Consider the following 23,842-nt stretch of genomic DNA (forward strand, 5'->3'; position numbering starts at 1 on the left):
TTACATTTGATATTTCATTTCCTTTTTTTAAATGCATTTTTAGTCTCACTGTATATATAATTTTATGTTCTGCTTTTGCACTTAACATAATTAAAATGTTAAAAATATTTAAATGGATAATACATGAGCATAATACAAAATTCAAAAGGTATAAAAGGAAAACACAGATAAATAAAACTTCCTGACTAAAATTTTTTTCTGATCGCAGAGGCAACTTCTGATATGGTCCTTCTAGAGATATTTCATTCTTACACAGATATACATGCATATGCATAATCCTTTTCTAGAAAAAGATATCAAAACATTGTTCTGCACCTGGTTTTATTTATTTAGCACCGTATCTTGAGCATTGTTCCATAACAGTACATATGAAATATACCTCACTTTTTAAAAGGCATTTTATTTTGAGATATTATTTACATTAAGGAAAATGCACAAATTGTAACGGAATCAATTATTTTTTACAAATGTATACACTTGTGTGATCATCACCTAGATCAAGATATAGGGCATTTCCATCACTCCAGAAGGTTCCCTGGTGCCTTCTTCCAGTTTTTACTGAAATCACTACTCTGGTTTCTATCACCAGAAATTAGTTTTGCCTGTTATTAGAGTATATGTATACTGTTTTGCAGTATCTATTGCGTGTGGCTTCTTTTGCTAAACATGTTTTCGAGATTCATCCATGTCACTATATATCAGCAGTATGTTTTTCATTGCTGAGAAGTACTCCACTGTATGAATATACCACAGTTTGTTGGTCCATTCTTCAGTTGATGGACATTTGGGTTGTTTCCAGTTTGGGCCTAATATAAGTAAAATTCCTTTACAAACCTTTTTTGGTCTTGGGTATATGACTAGGAATGGAATCGCTGGGTCGTAGGGTAAGTGTACATGTACGTTTATTAGGAACTGCCAAACAGCTTTCCAAAGTGCTTGTGCTATTTTACACTCCCATCACCAGTGTATGAGAGAGTTCCAGTTGCTTCACACCTTAGCTAACAAGTGGTATTATTAGTCGTTTAAATTTAGCCATTCTAGGAAGTGTATAATAATGTTTCCTTTTGCTTTTAATTTGCACTTCCCTAATGGTTAATGATGTTGAACGTATTTTTTTACATGCTCACTAGCCATTTGAATATCTTCTTTTCTAAGTGCTTCAAGTATTTTGCCCATTTAGAAAAAAACAACTGTCTTTATCTTATTGATTTATAAGAATTATATATTTATACACACTTATATATATATATATATATGGACCCATTATGGATATATATATGATAATTATATATATGGATCCTTTATCAAATATTTGTACTGCAGATATTTTCTTCCAGTCTGTGGCTTGTCTTTTCACTTTCTTTTTTTTTTTAATTTTGCTAATTTAAAAAAGTATATTTATTTATTTGGTTGTACTGGGTCTTAGTTGTGGTAGGCGGGCTCCTTCGTTGCGGCATACATGCGGGATCTAGTTCCCCAACCAGGGATCAAACCCGGGACCCCTACATTGGGAGTGCAGAGTCTTAACCACTGTGCCACCAGGGAAGTTTCTTCACTCTCTTTTTTTTTTTTTTTGCAGTACGCGGGCCTCTCACTGCTGTGGCCTCTCCCTTTGCAGAGCACAGGCTTCGGACGTGCAGGCCCAGGGGCCCAGCCACTCCACGGCACGTGGGATCCTCCCGGACCGGGGCATGAACCCGTGTCCTCTGCATCGGCAGGCGGACTCTCAGTCACTGCACCACTAGGGAAGCCCTCTTCACTCTCTTAATAGTGTCTTTTGATTAGCAGGTTTTAATTTCAATCAAGTCAAATTTATCTTTTTTCTTTCCTTTTATGATTAATGCCTCTGTGTTCTTGCATGCAGAGATCTGGGATATTTCCAAGCACACAGGATAGAAGAGGGGCTTGTGCAGTTAATACAGATTACTCAGTTATACAATGAAAACTTTGATAATCTCTTGGTAAAATTTCAAGAGGGATGTAGGTTTTTTTTTTTTTTTCTGTTTTACTTATTTATTTAATTTTTAATTTTTATTTATTTATTTTTTATACAGCAGGTTCTTATGAGGGATGTAGGTGTTATATGGGAGAGTTGTCTGAAACTGGAGCAGGGAGGCTGAAGGGCGGAAAGGTAGCTGGAGCATCCAGGCAAAGGATTAAGGAAAAGAGCCGTATATAGACATGAATACTGTGAGGGTCATTAGATGTAGGTTTGAGCAGAAGAAATGGGGTAGAGAGCAGAGACTTGCTGGGAAGCTGGTGATCCTGAAGTTGTTACTGGTGTCTGAAACACAAACTATGGGCCTATCAAGACTGTAGAATATCAAGAATGGGAAATGGTAGGAAAACATCAGGCTGTTGACATGTGTTAGTCTTCATGTTGGTCCTATGAGAGAGAGAAGTTTTAGGCTGAGGCAGCCTGTTTTAAAGCAGGTGTAATATGGTTTTGCTGAGAGTGTCTTGCAATCCAGGTTTACTGGATGTCCTATGACTTGGAGGCTTGCAGGACTAGAAAAGCTAAAACCTCCAACCCAAGAGAAAGCACTGGCAGAAGCAGCACACTTCGCAGGAGACCAGTTTGAGTCAAAGACCAGCCGACTACACTGCGATGCTTTAAACATTTCCGGCCCATTAAGAGGAAAAACCCGGGGGCAAAGAGCAAATTGTAGATGGTCTTTCTGTACCTTAGATGACCGTTTTGAAGAGCATCAAGGCAGAGGCCAGGTGCAGAGACCTGTGGGCTTGGAATCCCTAATACATATTCCTGTCGGTCATAGGACACCTGTGCTCTGCCCTACCTCTGGGCTTCAACCTATATATGACAGTTTAAGACAGTTTGGGTCAAGTTTCTGGTACTTGCAGACAAATGCATTCTCATAGGTACACTTGGTAGTGGCTTGTATATGTTGTTAGTCTATCAACAATCAAAAAACAGTTGGGGAGGTACCTTCCTGAGTCAGGGAGAGACTATCCAGAATGAGGCGGACCCCAGTCCCATTTCCACTTCAGCCACAGGAAATGGACACGCCCATGCACGTAAAAAAAAGGCCACTAGCCCAGTAGCCAATAGGATCCCTCCTTTCTGAAAGTCTTAGGAATTTTCCTTTCCTGAGCAGGAGGGTGGGACTAAGTAGAGGGGAAACAGAGAGAGTGGACTTGAGCTCCCCCTGGAGGCCCACACGATTATCTGCACCAAGTTGTCCAGGAATTAGGAGTTTAGCCGCAAGTATCAGAGGCCCTTCACTGTCCTGGAAGGATACCTTTGTCATTGGTTTGGTCCAGGCTGCTCAGTTGTGTCTGAAATTGAAGGTTGGAGGGAGGCCTGTGCGGCAGTTATTTTCTGTGATCTGATTTTTGCTTCCAAACCACCCAAAGAGAAAACCTTTTATTTATGCCTTTCTGTTTTGAAGACACACAGACACACAGAATGGTTGTATTATTTAGGACACTTTGCTTATAAGTCACAGGAGCCGACTGAAATTCGATTAAGCAAAAAAGGAGAATTATAAGGGTATAGTGTTTCACAAAACCCCAGGGAAGGAGTACAGCCAGACCCCAGGAAAGATCCAGAAGGCCACCAGGAGTCTCTCATTTCAGCTCCTTTTTGTGCTTATGTCGAATTCTTTTTTTATTTTTTTAATAAATTTATTTATTTATTTATTTTTGCTGTGTTGGGTCTTCGTTTCTGTGCGAGGGCTCCCTCTAGTTGTGGCAAGCGGGGACCACTCTTCATCGCGGTGCGCGGGCCTCTCACTGTCGCGGCCTCTCTTGTTGTGGAGCACAGGCTCTAGACGCGCAGGCTCAGTAGTTGTGGCTCACGGGCCTAGTTGCTCGGCGGCGTGTGGGATCTTCCCAGACCAGGGCTCGAACCTGTGTCCCCTGCATTGGCAGGCAGATTCTCAACCACTGCGCCACCAGGGAAGTCCATATGTCAAATTCTTTTCTCACTGCAGACTGGCTTTCTCTGCTCCCCGGTCTGCACCGTAAGGGGCTGCCCCGCTGCTCCGGAGTGTGACGCCTGCCATCCAGCCACCCACAGAGCCCCACTGGATGTTCTCAGGCCCAATTCAAATTCCAAGAGAGACAATCTGCTTGGCTCTTGGTACAGCTTCTCTTAATCCAATATATTTGGACTAGGGAATGGAGGCACACACTCTCTGGGTAGTTGATCTATTCCTGGAGAAGAATTCTTGGAGAACTGGCTCACAGTTTAGGCAAACACCCTCCATTTTAAGAACTCCTCCCTGCTGGAGTAGAAGGTTCCAGTTCTTGGGACAGGGAAGAGGATTTTCCTGGAACCTACCGATGGTAACCACAGCACATCACAACAGTCCCTGCTGGGGGATGTTTTAGGATGCTACAATCGCCATGAAAGCACACACCTGTATCTCCGTCTCAAGAATGCAAGAAATTCACCAGGAAGGCAGACATTTTTTTTTGGAACCAGGCCTGGGACAAATTAAATATTTGTCTAAATATTTAATTTACATTTTAGCTATGTTTATATATTTAAATATTTAAAAGCTATTTTAACAAATTGTTAAAATAAATGTTCTATCCTCTTACCTTGACAAATATATCTTTAAAAAGGCAAAATCCAAAATATTGTAAAGCTGTGATTTTTGTAGTTATTTTATTATCCCCCCTTTTTTTAAAAAAAGGTTTCTTTTTTGGCCGTGCCCTGAGGCATGTGGTATCTTAGTGCCCCAACCAGGGATTGAACCTGGGCCCCCTTCACTGGGAGCATGGAGTCTTAACCCCTGGACCACCAGGGAAGTCCCTTTTGTAGTTACTTTAATTTTTAAAAATTTAAGCCATTAAATATTTTTATAAAAATAATTACAATTTTTGCATTCAATAACCACTTAATTCCCAGTGTAAAGAATTGGTATTGGAACTTCCCTGGTGGCACAGCAGTTAAGAATCCACCTGCCAATGCAAGGGACGTGGGTTCGTGCCCTGGTCCGGGAAGATCCCACGTGCCGCAGAGCAACTAAGCCCAAGCGCCACAACTACTGAGCCTGCGCTCTCACCCCGCGCACCTAGAACCTGTGCTCCACAAGAGAAACCACTGCAATGAGAAGCGCGTGCACCGCAATGAAGAGCACCCCCCGCCCCCCCACCACAACTAGAGAAAGCCCACGCGCAGCAATTAAGATCCAATGCAGCCAAAAATAAATAAATAAATAAATAAGAATTGGTATCACACTTCAAGCATGATACATCTAGAACTACATGTATAAAAATCAGAGTAATAAAAATTGCTTCTATTTTTATTTTTTTAAACTATCCAATTTAGGATGTTTATTTTTGGCACGAGGCATTGAGGACTCTTTTACATTAAAAATTAAGGTAGGGCTTCCCTGGTGGCGCAGTGGTTGAGAGTCTGCCTGCCGACGCGGGGCACATGGGTTCGTGTCCCGGTCCGGGAAGATCCCACATGCTGCGGAGCGGCTGGGCCCGTGAGCCATGGCCGCTGAGTCTGCGCGTCTGGAGCCTGTGCTCCGCAATGGGAGAGGCCACAACAGTGAGAGGCCCGCGTACCGCAAAAAAAAAAAAAAAAAAAATTAAGGTAAGATCTTACTCCAATAAAGATCTATTAAAAAAACAAAACAAAATGTCTCATAGTATGTTGTTCAGAGATCTTTGTTTACTATTTTTAAATGTTCTTAAGCCACACGTTCAATTGTTGTGAACAGCACACTAATTTTCTAGTACTTTTGGAACCATGAATTGAATGGCAAGAAAATAAACACTAGGTAGTGGGCAAGACTCTATTGCTATTTATGTTATCAGAGAGGAAGAATTTGACAAATTTAAAAATGTGTCTTTTTCTTTTACCTAAGCACTTTGCTGCTCAAATCTTAGCAGCATTCCAAAGCACTGTCCACAGACAGTGATGCTGGAGATGATCTGTGATATAATTTCCACCAAATAACCCTCAAGGACCCAGCAGCCATCTTTTTGACTGAGGATACCAACCCATCATATACTCTGTCGTGTGAGATGAAATGAGATAATGTGAGATACTGTATGTACAAATGTTTCATAAATGGTAAGACATCATACAAACAGTAATGAATACAGTCTCCATTGCCCTGATCAGTGATTGGTCCATTTTTAATGACCCACAGCTTTTGATTGATATTTCCAGTACCTGAGCCAGACCCATCTGCCCTGTCCGTCTTATCTGGAGTTCAAATTTTGATAGCCCATCCACCAGTTCCTCTGTTTTAGATACCTGCCACCAGTCAGCATAGCGCTTTTCCGGTGCCCGGACAACCTTTATGTGGTACATTGAAGATGGTTCTTAAAGTAGTGGAGAGCCAGCTTGAACTGGATCTGAGCTTTGGTGTTGGTCCGGTATACGTTGTAGCTCCTCTCCAGGGCTGCCAGCTCTGGGTCCGCCGCTGGAGAACGGGGCTGGTGACCTATAATCACATTTGAGCAGGACCCCACAAGCAGGCTCCCGAGCCCATCAATAAAGAACTCTGCCAAGAGAGGGAAAGTGCAAGAAGGACATGTGAGCTTCCGCCAGAGACCCAGGGCCATGCTGCAGGTCTGGGAGGAGAGTCAGGGGGAGGGGACATAATTTATACCCCTGGGGAGCTTCCCCCCCTGTGAAGCCACCTGCCCAGGCTACTGAGTTGGAAGGACAGACAGTGATATGGGTAGAGAGACGCAGATTGCCTTCCAACTGGACGGAACTGTGGACTCCAGGACTGAGGGGAATGAGAGGGAAGGTCACCAGCTGCAGTTACACAGGACAGGATGTCTGGCAAAGGAGCAGGTGGGAAAAGAGGGAGGGGCCAGAGCTGTAGGCAAAGGAAGGGGAAGGGTGTCTTGGAGAAGCAGAACAGCCTGGGGGAGGCAAGAAGGCAGAGAGAGTGGAGGGAGGCAAGAGAGACCACGAGGTCTCCATTTTAGGGAGAAAGGGTGAGCTCCCCATTTTGGGGAGAAAGGACAAGCTCCCCTGAGCAGTGGCACACGGCCCTCCCTCCTTGGGCAAAAGCAGGCTTCTGAGAACAGTCCACAGCACAGCTCCCTTCCTCACTCTCCAGCCTCCCCACCTGAGTGCGCCACTCGCTGCAGGCGGGGGTCGAAGCCAACTCTTTGGAGCCGCTCTGTGTGGGCCAGGAAGAAGTTGACAACACCACTGGTCACCACGCAGCTGGGGAAGCCGTCCAGGGGCCGGAAAGACCCCGATCGCCGGTGGAGACAGTCCCCATTCTCACTGTGCTCCAGGAAGAGCTTAAACTGGAACACGTTTCCAAGCACACTGCCGCCTACCTAGCCGGTGGGCAGAGAAATCCACATTAGAGAATAGACTCAATATCCATGTAGCCGCTGTCAAGAAGCCTTACTGGACCGAACCTCGGTTATGACAAGAATCACACCCTTTATCTACCCTTCATACTACACTTACACCAAGTGCAAAGGGCAGACATCTCTGCTCCGATTACCCTCCAGCGAGCTCACTCCTTCCAGAAGGTGACTCACTCCCTTCCAGTACAAGGAGTGGTGTTTAGGGGCAAGCAAGAGGCAGCCTGCTCGTGCAGGGGTCCCTGTGTGGACTTCCTGCAGCCAGTAGTTATTCTCAAGCTGCCTTCCTTCCATTCTCTGCTCCCGGCTCACCTGTCTGGGCTGCCTGTCCCTGCACTCGTGGGAGATGCATGCATCTAGCTGTTGGAGCCCGAGCAAAACAGGACAGGCAATTATATCTATTCCTGAACCATCATCATCACCCAGGGTGGCACAGCAGTCTGATTGTCTGCCATCACCTGTTCCTTCCCTCCCCACTTAGTAAATGAACCCTCTTGAGTTTTAACTGGATTAAATTAAAGTCTAGCCAATTACCCCACTAAAGATGAAATTTTCCCACTTCCCTTGCAAGGTCTGACCATGTGTCTAAGTCCTGGCTGAAAGGAGGTGATCCAGAACAGATGTCTACAACTTTTATAAAGATCTCAATCTTAAAAGAGAACTTCTTGTCCTACACTTCCCCTCTCCCCATTTCTTCCGACCGTGCAGCTGAGGACCACCAAGATGGACAATGGGGAAGGAAGCTGGTCCAGGATGACCCTGGAAGGAGCGTCGAGTGCCAGCTTGCATTCTTACACGGGTGGGAACTGCGCTTTCTATGTCATTTACGCTATTGTGATTGGGTCTCTAGAGACATCTTAGTCAAGCCAGATGCTTTGGGGACTGTCCATCTGGAGTGTGAAGTAACTGTGGTCACTGTGCTACTTCTTATACATTTTCTGTCTTTTTAACAGCTTTATTGAGATATCTTTGACATCTTAAAATTGTATATATTTAAGGTGTACAGCTTGATATTTTGATATATGTATACATTGTGAAAAGATCACCACACTCAAGCTAATTAACAAATCCATCACCTCTACCTAGTAATCTCTGCAAATTTCAAGAATACAACACAGCATTATTAATTATTGTCACCTTTTTCTTCCCTTTTCTGTATGTGACTTGACTTTGGATGTTTTTGTTATTTTTTTAACGTCCTCAGGGCCACACAGCCTTTTACAGCCTTGTGCCACTTTCAGTTTTGTGATGGCGTGTGACAGTGCCCGAGCCCCGCTCGCTTCCTCCGGCCGCTCCAGGGAGGAAGGTAGAAGTAATAAACACACCATTTTAAACACAGAACAACGGTGAGCTTTGCACGCGGGTGTGGGTGTAATTCGCTCAAAGAAAAGTACGAACAGACGCAGAAGCAGAACTCGCGCGTCTGATTTCCCGTGTGATGGTCTCAACCCCAGAGCGGTGCTGCATCGCCTCCTGCCCCGGGCCCTCCCCCGCCCCTTCCGCCCTCCCTTCTCTCTTTCCCTCCTCTTCTTTCGAATACTTTCCTCTCTTCCTTTCTCCTCCCCTTCCCCTCTCACTTGTCAGATTGCAATGGGGTAGAACCAGCAACTCTCCCTTACCACGTCCAGTTCCGTCTTCTCTAGGACATCCACCAGCACCTCAATCTTGGTCTTGTCGTTGAAGAGGAAGTCATCGTCCACCCAGAGAACGTATTTGGTGGTGACCTGAGATATGGCCAGATTCCTACCAGCAAACCAACCCTGTGAGTAGAGTGAGGTTAGATGGTGGTTGCCTGCCCTGCTACGTATCAGCGTCACCTGGGAGCTTTCTCAGTTCCCAACAACCAGGCTGTACCACAAACGGTGGCTGAGAACCACTGGGTTAAAGGGAGTTAAAGGGGGTCCACGTCTCAGAGACACGGGGAGAAGGACAGGGACTCTCGGGATCAAAGACTGAGACAAAGGCAGAAAGTCCTTCCTGGGCCCTGTGGCTAATATGGACAAATGGAAGTCCCCTTTCACCCGAGAGAGTCTCTGTGGCTCTCCCGCCCTTTCCCCTCATGCAGCCTGGACGGTGTTGGGGGGGGACGACACTCTGGTACGTATAATATCCACTATTCACTTCCTCCTGTGTGTGCCTGAAAGATGGTGCATGGGGGCGAGAGACGCTCCAGCGAGGGGGGAATTATAGGGATGAGAGGTTTCTCTGCTGTTGGACCTGCATGTCAGGAAAGCTTAGACTGTCAGACACCTCAAGTCACTTAGAAGGCCCTCAATCAATTTCCACACCAAGTGTGAGGAGAGGCAGATTAACCACCCTGTTAATGCAGAAAAGGGAGGGTGGCCTGATTTCTCTGTGAATTGGGAATCAGCAAGGGGACACCCCTCCCATGCCAGGACCCTGCTGCCTTGGGAGGGCCACTGAAGCAGCCCCATTCAGGGCAGAACCTGACGGTGGGCCCTCTTGTCCCGGGAACCAGGTGTCTCCCCATCTGGGAGGGACGTACCTTCCCATAAGGCATGGTGTAATACTCCACATGGCTGTCATTAATTTTCAGGGGCTCCTTGCTGTCATCAGCCACGATCACGGTCAAGTCTGGGTAATACTCACGAATGCTCTGGAGCATGGTCATGAGCTTGTGGGGACGGAGGAAAGTTTTGGTGGCAATGGTCACCAGGTCTCTGAGCTTCCTCTCTGAGCAAGAAAGGGTAGATGTCAGAGCTCTGTCTTCAGGAAGCCTCACTGTCCTGACTTGCATCATTCCGGGGGCACGTGGGTCGTCTGGTGCGGTGGGGTCAGGTGAAGTGAACGCATGCTGAAAGCTACACCCTCACCTGTTGTTTGTGGGTGAATGCAACAGAACCCGACTGCAGAGCCACTTCTCAGAATGACAGAAATCAGAAACCATTCCATAAACCCTTTTCTGTACATGCTGCAGCATTACCCAGCTTCTCCTGGGTCTGTGGGAGTGAGTGGAAATGACACAGGGAGACAAGAGCACAGCCATTTTGGGAAAAGACCGATCTGGGGTAAACAAACCTTGCAAACTAAAGAACAAAGGCCCTGGGGGCCCGAGTCCCAGAGGAAAAACACCAGACTCACAGGAATAAAAGATTAACTTTATCTCTGTGCCACTAAGAGTATACTTAGTTGCCACAAGACAAGAAGCTCAACTGTGAATTTTATACCAATCTGTTCCTGGGCTTTCTTACAGAACATTCTCATGCATTTCTTCCCCTCACAGAAGCACTCCCTATTCCTGACAGCCACCATGGAGCCACCTGCTGCTGACAAAGAAGTTGGATGATTTCTGGAAATTATCCGTGATCATGAGACAAACCTCCCTTTTGTTATAAAAGCAACTCTCGAGGCTTCCCTGGTGGCGCAGTGGTTGAGAATCTGCCTGCACATGCAGGGGACACGGGTTCGTGACCCAGTCTGGGAGGATCCCACATGCCGCGGAGCGGCTGGGCCCGTGAGCCATGGCCGCTGAGCCTGTGCGTCCAGAGCCTGTGCTCCGCAACGGGAGAGGCCACAACAGTGAGAGGCCTGCGTACGGCAAAAAAAAAAAAAAAGCAATTCTCCCCTTCTACTCAGGGAGCTGGCACTTTTTTCCCGCCTTCTCTCTCTCTCTCTCTCTTTCTTTTAAAATTTTTGAATTTTATTTTATTTTTTATACAGAAGGTTCTTATTAGTTATCCATTTTATACATATTAGTGTATACATGTCAACCCCAATCTCCCCATTCAACCCACCACCACCACCACCCCGCCACTTGGTGTCCATACATTTGTTCTCTACATCTGTGTCTCTATTTCTGCCCTGCAAACCGATTCATCTATACCATTCTTCTAGGTTCCAAATCTATGCATTAATATACGATATTTGTTTTTCTTTCTGACTTACTTCACTCTGTATGACAGTCTCTAGATCCATCCACATCTCTACAAATGACCCAATTTCGTTCCTTTTTATGGCTGAGTAATATTCCATTGTATATATGTACCACATCTTCCTTATCCATTCATCTGTTGATGGACACTTAGGTTGCTTCCATGTCCTGGCTATCGTAAATAGAGCTGCAATGAACACTGTGGTACATGACTCTTTTTGAACTATGGTTTTCTCTGGGTATATGCCCAGTAGTGGGATTGCTGGGTTGTATGGTAGTTCTATTTTTAGTCTTTTAAGGAACCTCCATACTGTTCTCCATAGTGGCTGTATCAATTTACATTCCCACCAACAGTGCAAGAGGGTTCCCTTTTCTCCACACCCTCTCCAGCATTTGTTGTTTGTAGATTTTTTGATGATGCCCATTCTAACTGGTGTGAGGTGATACCTCATTGTAGTTTTGATTTGCATTTCTCTAAAAATTAGTGATGTTGAGCAGCTTTGCATGTGCATCTTGGCCATCTGTATGTGTTCTTTGGAGAAATGTCTATTTAGGTCTTCTGCCCATTTTTGGATTGGGTTGTTTGTTTTTTTAATATTGAGCTGCATGAGCTATTTATATATTTTGGAGATTAATCCTTTGTCTGTTGATTTGTTTTGCAAATATTTTCTCCCATTCTGAGGGTTGTCTTTTCATCTTGTTTATGGTTTCCTTTGCTGTGCAAAAGCTTTTAAGTTTCATTAGGTCCCATCTGTTTATTTTTGTTTTTATTTCCATTACTCTAGGAGGTGAGTCAAAAAAGATCTTGCTGTGATTTATGTCAAAGAGTGTTCTGCCTATGTTCTCCTCTAAGAGTTTTATAGTGTCCGGTCTTACATTTAGGTCTCTAATCCATTTTGAGTTTATTTCTGTGTATGGTGTTAGGGAGTGTTCTAATTTCATTCTTTTACATGTAGCTGTCCAGTTTTCCCAGCATCACTTATCGAAGAGACTGTCTTTTCCATTGTATATCCTTGCCTCCTTTGTCATAGATTAGTTGACCATAGGTGTGCGGGTTTATCTCTGGGCTTTCTATCCTGTTCCATTGATCTATATTTCTGTTTTTGTGCCAGTACCATATTATCTTGGTTACTGTAGCTTTGTAGTATAGTCTGAAGTCAGGGGGTCTGATTCCTTTAGCTCCGTTTTTTTCTCTCAAGACCACTTTGGCTATTTGGGGCCTTTTGGGTCTCCATACAAATTTTAAGATTTTTTTGTTCTAGTTCTGTAAAAAATGCCATTGGTAATTTGATAGGGATTGCATTGAATCTGTTGATTGCTTTGGGTAGTACAGTCATTTTCACAATATTGATTCTTCCAATCCAAGAACATGGTATACCTTTCCATCTGTTTGTATCATCTTTAATTTCTCTCATCAGTATCTTATAGTTTTCTGCATACAGGTCTTTTGTCTCCCTAGGTAGGTTTATTCCTAGGTATTTTATTCTTTTTGTTGCAATGGTAAATGGGAGTGTTTCCTTAATTTCTCTTTCAGATTTTTCATCATTAGTGTATAGGAATGCAAGAGATTTCTGTGCATTAATTTTGTATCCTGCAACTTTACCAAATTCATTGATTAGCTCTAGTAGTTTTCTGGTGGCATCTTTAAGATTCTCTATGTATAGTATCATGTCGTCTGCAAACAGTGACAGTTTTACTTCTTCTTTTCCAACTTGAATTCCTTTTATTTCTTTTTCTTCTCTGATTGCCATGGCTAGGACTTCAAAAACTATGTTGAATAACAGTGGTGAGAGTGGACATCCTTGTCTTCTTCCTGATCTTAGAGAAAAATGCTTTCAGTTTTTCACCATTGAGAATGATGTTTGCTGTGGGTTTTTGTATATGGCTTTTATTATGTTGAGGTAGGTTCCCTCTATGCCCACTTTCTGGAGAGTTTTTATCACAACTGCGTGTTGAATTTTGTCAAAAGCTTTTTCTGCATCTATTGAGATGATCATATGGTTTTTATTCTTCAATTTGTTAATACGGTTTATCACACTGATTGATTTGCGTATATTGAAGAAACCTTGCATCCCTCGGATAAATCCCACTTGATCATGGTGTATGATGCTTTTAATGTGTTGTTGGACTCTGTTTGCTAGTATTTTGTTGAGGATTTTTGCGTCTATATTCATCAGTGATATTGGTCTGTAATTTTCTTTTTTTGTAGTATCTTTGTCTGGTTTTGGTATCAGGGTGATGGTGACCTCATAGAATGAGTTTGGGAGTGTTCCTTCCTCTGTAATATTTGGAAGAGCTTGAGAAGGATGGGTATTAGCTCTTCTCTAAATGTTTGATAGAATTCACCTGTGAAGCCATCTGGTCCTGGTCTTTTGTTTGTTGGAAGATTTTTAATCACAGTTTCAATTTCATTACTTGTGATTGGTCTGTTCATATTTTCCATTTCTTCCTAGTTTGGTCTTGGAAGGTTATACCTTTCTAAGAATTTGTCCATTTCTTCCAGGTTGTCCATTTTATTGGCATACAGTTGCTTGTTGTAGTCTCTGAGGATGCTTTGTATTTCTGCAGTGTCTGCTGTAACTTCTCCTTTTTCATTTCTAATTTTATTGATTTGAGTCCTCTCCCTCTTTTTCTTGATGAGTCTGGCTAATGGTTTGTCAATTTGGTTTATCTTCTCAAAGAACCAGCTTTTAGTTTTATTGATCTTTGCTATTGTCTTCTTTGTTTGTACTTCATTTATTTCTGCTCTGATCTTTATGATTTCTTTCCTTCTGCTAACTTGGGTTTTGTTTGTTCTTCTTTCTCTAGTTGCTTTAGGTGTAAGGTTAGATTGTTTATTTGAGATTTTTCTTGTTTCCTGAGGTAGGCTTGTATTGCTATAAACTTCCCTCTTAGAACTGCTTTTTCTGTATCCCATAGGTTTTGGATCATCATGTTTTCGTTGTCATTTGTCTCTAGGTATTTTTTGATTTCCTCTTTGATTTCTTCAGTGATCTCTTGGTTATTTAGTAACATATAGTTTAGCCTCCATGTGTTTTGTGGTTTTTTTACATTTTTTCCCTTTAATTGATTTCTAATCTCATAGCGTTGTGGTCAGAAAAGATGCTTGATATGATTTCAGTTTTCTTAACTTTACTGAGGCTTGATTTGTGACCCAAGATGTGCTCTATCCTGGAGAATGTTCCATGTGCACTTGAGAAGAAAGTGTAATCTGCTGTTTTTGGATGGAATGTCTTATAAATATCAATTAAATTATCTGGTATGTTGTGTCATTTAAAACTTGTGTTTCCTTATTAAATTTCTGTTTGGATGATCTGTCCATTGGTATAAGTGAGGTGTTAAAGTCCCCCACTATTATTGTGTAACTGTCGATTTCCTCTTTTATAGCTGTTAGCAGTTGCCTTATGTATTGAGGTGCGCCTATGTTGGGTGCATATATATTTATAATTGTTACATCTCCTCCTTGGATTTATCCCTTGATCATTATGTAGTGTCCTTCCTTGTTTCTTGTAACATTCTTTATTTTAAAGTCTATTTTATCTGATATGAGTATTGCTACTCCAGCTTTCTTTTGATTTCCATTTGCATGGAATATCTTTTTCCATCCCCTCACTTTCAGTCTGTATGTGTCCCTAGGTCTGAAGTGGGTCTCTTGTAGACAGCATATATATGGGTCTTGTTTTTGTATCCATTCAGCGAGCCTGTGTCTTTTGCTTGGAGCATTTAAGCCATTCATGTTTAAGGTAATTATCGATATGCATGTTCCTATGACCATTTTCTTAATTGTTATGGGTTTGTTTTTGTAGGTCCTTTTCTTCCCTTGTGTTTCCCACTTAGAGAAGTTCCTTTAGCATTTGTTGTAGAGCTGGTTTGGTGGTGCTGAATTCTTTTAGCTTTTGCATGTCTGTAAAGCTTTTGAATTCTCTGTCGTATCTGAATGAGATCCTTGCCGGGTAGAGCAATCTTGGTTGTAGGTTCTTCCCGTTCATCATTTTAAATGTATCATGCCACTCTCTTCTGGCTTATAGAGTTTCTGCTGAGAAATCAGATGTTAACCTTATGGGAGTTCCCTTGTATGTTATTTGTCATTTTTCCCTTGCTACTTTCAATAATTTTTCTTTGTCTTTAATTTTTGTCAATTTGATTACTATGTGTCTCAGCATGTTTCTCCTTGGGTTTATCCTGTATGGGACTCTCTGCGCTTCCTGGACTTGGGTGGCTATTTCCTTTCCCATGTAAGGGAGGTTTTCGACTATAATCTCTTCAAATATTTTCTCGGGTCCTTTCTCTCTCGCTTCTCCTTCTGGGACCCCTATAATGTGAATGTTGTTGCATTTAGTGTTGTCCCAGAGGTCTCTTAGGTTGTCTTCAGTTCTTTTCGTTCTTTTTTCTTTATTCTGTTCTGCAGCAGTGAATTCCACCATTCTGTCTTCCAGGTCACGTATCCGTTCTTCTGTCTCTGTTATCCTGCTCTTGATTCCTTCTAGTGTAGTTTTCATTTCAGTTATTGTATTTTTCATCTCTGTTTGTTTGTTCTTTACTTCTTCTAGATCTTTATTAAACATTTCTTGCATCTTCTCGATCTTTGCCTCCATTCTTTTTCTGAGGTCCTGGATCATCTTCACTATCATTATTCTGAATTCTTTTTCTGGAAGGTTGTCTATCTCCACTACATTTAATTGTTTTTCTGGGGTTTTATCTTGTTCCTTCATCTGGTACATAGCCCTCTGCATTTTCATTTTGTCTATCTTTCTATGAATATGGTTTTCATTCCACAGGCTACAGGATTGTAGTTCTTCTTGCTTCTGCTGTCTGCCCTCTGGTGGATAAGGCTGTCCAAGAGGCTTGTCTCCTGCCTTCTCTCTTGTGCACAAACTATCTCTTTTAATAAAAAGCTCTGCGTGCCTAAGAGTCTTGCAGAAGCAATATTCATTTCTGTGGTACTGCTGCTGCCCAAGAATCTGGAAAGGGCTCAGTAACAGAAAGTGTCAAGTAAATCATGTTCAAGAGCATGGCAAATGAATCCTCTCCTACCTTTTCTCTTCTCAAGCCACATGATAAGTTTGGTTCTTTTGTTATAGTAAAGAGAGAATCAGGGGCCTGAATTACCATAGGAGGTCGTCAAGGTAGGGGACTCCCAGCCAAGTTGGTGGTATAGAATTTTGCTTTGAAATTCCGTATTGTTCCAAACACATAGCAATGATAAAGAAAAATGCAGACATAGCCATGCTAAAAAATAGACAACATTTCTTCCAAGAACATATATCAACAGCTGTGAGCAGAGCTGGAGCTGGGCTTGCAGCAATCTGAGGTCAGAACAGCAGAGGAGGCTGGGAGGCCAAGTCTGAGTGTTATAGTGGAATAAAAGTGTCTCATAAGGTATGTGGGTCCACAGCCAGGCTTTTTGCTAGAAGCCACGGACTGAAGCCAGGCTGCACTCCCTCCATCTCTCACCACATACTACCTGCTGGGCAAGGAACCCCAAGCATCCATCATCCCTGTACATAACTCTGGGTGCAGAGATGACACCACATCACAGCCAAGCCCTGTGCCAAGCCACCCTCAGGCCCAGCAACTGGCTCTTCAGTGACGCCAATATCACTAGGGGACAGTATACATTTCATACTCCAGTATGAAATGATGGACTAGGAATCTTGGGCTACTGGGACTAGAAGCAATTGTAAAGCTGTGAGATGGGAACAAATCAGGAGAGAGAGAGCGGAAAGAGGGAGAAAGAGGGAGAGAGGAGAAAACGAAACAGACAAGCAAAAGCCTCCTACTCAAGATGAGCCACCAGAAAAAATTCCAAGACACTCAAAGAAAACTACAGCCAGCAAACCTACCCTGCACAGTGTGTATCTACCACTCTAGACAGACAAAAGAACAGAGGGAACTGAGGAGGATTTAAAATGAGAATGTGTAAAATCTGTAAAGTGACAAATCACAGAATCACCTATGTGAAAGAGAAAATATGGAACAAAAACAGGCATAAATGAAACGAGAAATTTAGATATGAAACCAACTTAAAATTATGGAAGATAAATGTAAAGAACCTATGGGAACAGATGCATATGTATAACTGATTCACTTTCTTATAAAGCAGAAACTAACACACCATTGTGACGCAATTATACTCCAATAAAGTTGTTTAAAAAATGTAAAGAACCAAAAGGGAGACCTGACTTCAGATATTTAAAATTTTTTAGCAAACATAAGAGAATGCTATGAACAGCTCTATGACAAAAAAAAAAAATAAAGGTAATTTACATCAAATTTAAGACAACTTTACAGAAACATTTAAAAAATTGACTCAATGTACATACAGATCAGAAACCATTAAAGAGGACTTCCGGGTAAGATGGCGGAAGAGTAAGACGCGGAGATCACCTTCCTCCCCACGGATACACCAGAAATACAGCTACACGTGGAACAACCCCTACAGAACACCTACTGAACGCTGGCAGAAGACCCCAGACCTCCCAAAAGGCAAGAAACTCCCCACATACCTGGGTAGGGCAAAGCGGAGAGATCCCCACACAGAGGATCGGTGCCGAGCGGCACTCACCAGCCCGAGAGGCTTGTCTGCTTGCCCGCCGGGGCGCGCAGCGCTGGAAGCTGAGGCTCGGGCTACGGTCAGAGCGCAGGGAGAGGACTGGGGCTGGCGGCGAGAACTCAGCCTGAAGGGGGCTAATGTGCCACAGCTAGCCGGGAGGGAGTCCGGGAAAACTCTGGAGCTGCCGAAGAGGCAAGAGACTTTTTCTTCCCTCTTGGTTTCCTGGTGCGCGAGGAGAGGGGATTAAGAGCGCTGCTTAAAGGGGCCCCACAGACGGGCGCGAGTCGCGACTGAAAGCGCGGAGCCCAGTGACAGGCGTGGGACGCTGGGGCTGCTGCTGCCGCCGCCAAGAAGCCTGTGTGCGAGCGCAGGTCACTGCCCACACCGCCCTTCCGGGAGCCTGTGCAGCCCGCCACTGCCGGGGTCCCGGGATCCAGGGGCGGCTTCCCTGGGAGAACGCACGGCGCGCCTCGGGCTGGTGCAACGTCACACCGACCTCTGCCGCTGCAGGCTCGCCCCGCACTCCGTGCCCCTCCCTCCCGCCCGGCCTGAGTGAGCCAGAGTCCCCGAAGAGGCTGCTCCTTTAACCCTCTCCTGTCTGAGCGAAGAACAGACTCCCTCCGGCGACCTACACGCAGAGGCGGGGCCAAATCCAAAGCTGAGACCCAGGAGCTGTGAGAACAAAGAAGAGAAAGGGAAACCTCTCCCAGCAGCCTCAGAAGCAGCGGATTAAAGCTCCACAATCAACTTGATGTACCCTGCATCTGTGGAATACATGAATAGACAACACATCATCCCAAATTGAGGAGCCCGGAGTCAGTGCTGTGCCTCTGAGGTGGGAGAGCCAACTTCAGGACACTGGTCCACAAGAGACCTCCCAGCTCCACATAATATCAAACGGAGAAAATCTTCCAGAGATCTCCATCTCAACACCAGCACCCAACTTCACTCAACGACCAGCAAGCTACAGTGCTGGACACCCTAAGCCAAACAACTAGCAAGACAGGAACACAACGCCACCCATTAGCAGAGAGGTGGCCTAAAATCATAAAAAGTCCACAGACACCCCAAAACACACCACCAGACGTGGACCTCCCCACCAGAAAGACAAAACCCAGCCTCATCCACCAGAACACAGGCACTAGTCCCCTCCACCAGGAAGCCTACACAACCCACTAAACCAACCTTAACCACTGGGGACAGACACCAAAAACAACAGGAACTACGAACCTGCAGCCTGCAAAAAGGAGACCCCAAACACAGTAACATAAGCAAAATGAGAAGACAGAAAAACACACAGCAGGAGAAGGAGCAAGATAAAAACCCACCTGACCTAACAAATGAAGAGGTAATAGGCACTCTACCTGAAAAAGAATTCAGAATAATGATGGTAAAGCTGATCCAAGATTCTATTTCCCAGATCCAAAATCTTGGAAATAGAATAGACAAAATGCAAGAAACAGTTAACAAGGACCTAGAAGAACTAAAGATGAATCAAGCATCAATTAAAAACACAATACATGAAATAAAAAATACTCTAGATGGGATCAATAGCAGAATAACTGAGGCAGAAGAATGGATAAGTGAGGTGGAAGATAAAATAGTGGAAATAACTGCTGCAGAGCAAAATAAAGAAAAAAGAATGAAAAGAACAGAGGACAGTCTCAGAGACCTCTGGGACAACATTAAACGCACCAACATTCGAATTATAGGGGTTCCAGAAGAAGAAGAGAAAAAGAAAGGGACTGAGAAAATATTTGAAGAGATTATAGTTGAAAACTTCTCTAATATGGGAAAGGAAATAGTTAATCAAGTCCAGGAGGCACAGAGAGTCCCATACAGAATAAATCCAAGGAGAAATACGCCAAGACACATATTAATCAAACTGTCAAAAATTAAACACAAAGAAATCATATTAAAAGCAGCAAGGCAAAAACAACAAATCACACACAAGGGAATCCCCATCAGGATAACAGCTGATCTCTCATCAGAAACTCTACAAGCCAGAAGGGAGTTGCAGGACATAATTAAAGTGATGAAGGAGAAAAACCTGCAACCAAGATTACTCTACCCAGCAAGGATCTCATTCAGATTTGATGGAGAAATTAAAACGTTTACAGACAAGCAAAAGCTGAGAGAGTTCAGCACCACCAAACCAGCTTTACAACAAATGCTAAAGGAACTTCTCTAGGCAAGAAACACAACAGAAGTAAAAGACCTACAATAACGAACCCAAAACAATTAAGAAAATGGGAATAGGAACATACATATCGATAATTACCTTAAATGTAAATGGACTAAATGCTCCCACCAAAAGACACAGAGTGGCTGAATGGATACAAAAACAAGACCCATATATATGCTGTCTACAAGAGACCCACTTCAGACCTAGAGACATACAGACTGAAAGTAAGGGGATGGAAAAAGATATTCCATGCAAATGGAAATCAAAAGAAAGCTGGAGTAGCAATTCTCGTATCAGACAAAATAGACTTTAAAATAAAGACTACTAGAAGAGACAAAGAAGGACACTACATAATGATCAAGGGATCGATCCAAGAAGAAGATATAACAATTGTAAATATTTATGCACCCAACATAGGAGCACCTCAGTACATAAGGCAAATACTAACAGCCATAAAAGGAGAAATCGACAGTAACACACTCATAGTAGGGGACTTTAACACCCCACTTTCACCAATGGACAGATCATCCAAAATGAAAATAAATAAGGAAACACAAGCTTTAAATGATACATTAAACAAGATGGACTTAATTGATATTTATAGGACATTCCATCCAAAAACAACACAATACACATTTTTCTCAAGTGCTCATGGAACATTCTCCAGGATAGATCATATCTTGGGTCACAAATCAAGCCTTGGTAAATTTAAGAAAATTGAAATTGTATCAAGTATCTTTTCTGACCACAATGCTATGAGACTAGATATCAATTACAGGAAAAGAGCTGTAAAAAATACAAACACATGGAGGCTAAACAATACACTACTTCATAACGAAGTGATCACTGAAGAAATCAAAGAGGAAATTAAAAAATACCTAGAAACAAATGACAATGGAGACACGACGACCCAAAACCTATGGGATGCAGCAAAAGCAGTTCTAAGAGGGAAGTTTATAGCAATACAATCCCACCTTAAGAAACAGGAAACATCTCGAATAAACAACCTAACCTTGCACCTAAAGCAATTAGAGAAAGAAGAACAAAAACATCCCAAAGTTAGCAGAAGGAAAGAAATCATAAAGATCAGATCAGAAATAAATGAAAAAGAAATGAAGGAAACGATAGCAAAGATCAATAAAACTAAAAGCTGGTTCTTTGAGAAGATAAACAAAATTGATAAACCATTAGCCAGACTCATCAAGAAAAAAAGGGAGAAGACTCAAATCAATAGAATTAGAAATGAAAAAGGAGAAGTAACAACTGACACTGCAGAAATACAAAAGATCATGAGAGATTACTATAAGCAACTCTATGCCAATAAAATGGACAACCTGGAAGAAATGGACAAATTCTTAGAAATGCACAACCTGCCAAGACTGAATCAGGAAGAAATAGAAAATATGAACAGACCAATCACAAGCACTGAAATTGAAACTGTGATAAAAAATCTTCCAACAAACAAAAGCCCAGGACCAGATGGCTTCACAGGCGAATTCTATCAAGCATTTAGAGAAGAGCTAACACCTATCCTTCTGAAACTCTTCCAAAATATAGCAGAGGGAGGAACACTCCCAAACTCATTCTACGAGGCCACCATCACCTTGATACCAAAACCAGACAAGGATGTCACAAAGAAAGAAAACTACAGGCCAATATCACTGATGAACATAGATGCAAAAATCCTCAACAAAATACTAGCAAACAGAATCCAACAGCACATTAAAAGGATCATACACCATGATCAAGTGGGGTTTATTCCAGGAATGCAAGGATTCTTCAATATACGCAAATCAATCAACGTGATACACCATATTAACAAATTGAAGGAGAAAAACCATATGATCATCTCAATAGATGCAGAGAAAGCTTTCGACAAAATTCAACACCCATTTATGATAAAAACCCTGCAGAAAGTAGGCATAGAGGGAACTTTCCTCAACATAATAAAGGCCATATATGACAAACCCACAGCCAGCATCGTCCTCAATGGTGAAAAACTGAAACCATTTCCACTAAGATCAGGAACAAGACAAGGTTGCCCACTGTCACCACTCTTATTCAACCTAGTTTTGGAAGTTTTAGCCACAGCAATCAGAGAAGAAAAGGAAATAAAAGGAATCCAAATTGGAAAAGAAGAAGTAAAGCTGTCACTGTTTGCAGATGACATGATACTATACATAGAGAATCCTAAAGATGCTACCAGAAAACTACTAGAGTTAATCAATGAATTTGGTAAAGTTGCAGGATACAAAATTAATGCACAGAAATCTCTGGCATTCCTATATACTGATGATGAAAAATCTGAAAGTGAAATCAAGGAAACACTCCCATTTACCATTGCAACAAAAAGAATAAAATATCTAGGAATAAACCTACCTAAGGAGACTAAAGACCTGTATGCAGAAAATTATAAGACACTGATGAAAGAAATTAAAGATGATACAAATAGATGGAGAGATGTACCATGTTCTTGGATTGGAAGAATCAACATTGTGAAAATGACTCTACTACCCAAAGCGATCTACAGGTTCAATGCAATCCGTATCAAACTACCACTGGCATTTTTCACAGAACTAGAACAAAAAATTTCACAATTTGTATGGAAACACAAAAGACCCCGAATAGCCAAAGCAATCTTGAGAACGAAAAACGGAGCTGGAGGAATCAGGCTCCCTGACTTCAGACTATACTACAAAGCTACAGTAATCAAGACAGTATGGTACTGGCACAAAAACAGAAAGATAGATCAATGGAACAGGATAGAAAGCCCAGAGTTAAACCCACGGACATATGGTCACCTTATCTTTGATAAAGGAGGCAGGAATGTACAGTGGAGAAAGGACAGTCTCTTCAATAAGTGGTGCTGGGAAAACTGGATAGGGACATGTAAAAGTATGAGATTAGATCACTCCCTAACACCATACACAAAAATAAGCTCAAAATGGATTAAAGACCTAAATGTAAGGCCAGACACTATCAAACTCTTAGAGGAAAACATAGGCAGAACACTCTATGACATAAATCACAGCAAGATCCTTTTTGACCCACCTCCTAGAGAAATGGAAATAAAGACAAAAATAAACACATGGGACCTAATGAAACTTCAAAGCTTTTGCACAGCAAAGGAAACCATAAACAAGACCAAAAGACAACCCTCAGAATGGGAGAAAATATTTGCAAATGAAGGACTGACAAAGGATTAATCTCCAAAATTTATAAGCAGCTCATGCAGCTCAATAACAAAAAAACAAATAACCCAATCCAAAAATGGGCAGAAGACCTAAATAGACATTTCTCCACAGAAGATATACAGACTGCCAACAAACACATGAAAGGATGCTCAACATCTTTACTCATTAGAGAAATGCAAATCAAAACTACAATGAGATATCATCTCACACCAGTCAGAATGGCCATCATCAAAAAATCTAGAAACAATAAATGCTGGAGAGGGTGTGGAGAAAAGGGAACACTCTTACACTGCTGGTGGGAATGTGAATTGGTACAGCCGCTATGGAGAACGGTATGGAGGTTCCTTAAAAAACTACAAATAGAACTACCATATGACCCAGCAATCCCACTACTGGGCATATACCCTGAGAAAACCATAATTCAAAAAGAGACATGTACCAAAATGTTCATAGCAGCCCTATTTACAATAGCCCGGAGATGGAAACAACCTAAGTGTCCATCATCGGATGAATGGATAAAGAAGATGTGGCACATATATACAATGGAATATTACTCAGCCATAAAAAGAAATGAAATTGAGCTATTTGTAATGAGGTGGATAGACCTAGAGTCTGTCATACAGAGTGAAGTAAGTCAGAAAGAGAAAGACAAATACTGTATGCTAACACATATATATGGAATTTAAGGAAAAAAA

The 23,842-nt window shown here is 42.5% G+C and overlaps 1 protein-coding gene across 2 annotated transcripts in view; it reads right to left on the reverse strand.

The window, feature by feature from the left end:
• The window catches only part of B4GALNT2 (beta-1,4-N-acetyl-galactosaminyltransferase 2 (SID blood group)), a 63,239-nt gene continuing 39,397 nt past the window's right edge, over nt 1–23,842 (reverse strand). For both annotated transcript variants that reach the window (XM_082603611.1, XM_082603612.1), the window contains exons 8-11: nt 9,830–10,017; nt 8,943–9,083; nt 7,071–7,290; nt 1–6,491 (exon numbers count right to left, since the gene is read on the reverse strand). In XM_082603611.1, coding sequence (XP_082459737.1) covers nt 6,286–6,491; nt 7,071–7,290; nt 8,943–9,083; nt 9,830–10,017 — 755 coding nt within the window. In that variant the 3' untranslated portion in view covers nt 1–6,285. The remainder of the gene's footprint in view (nt 6,492–7,070; nt 7,291–8,942; nt 9,084–9,829; nt 10,018–23,842) is intronic.

Source organism: Mesoplodon mirus (assembly GCF_964341445.2).
Source record: "Mesoplodon mirus genome assembly, chromosome: 18".
In the NCBI taxonomy this organism is placed as follows: Eukaryota; Metazoa; Chordata; class Mammalia; order Artiodactyla; family Ziphiidae; genus Mesoplodon; species Mesoplodon mirus.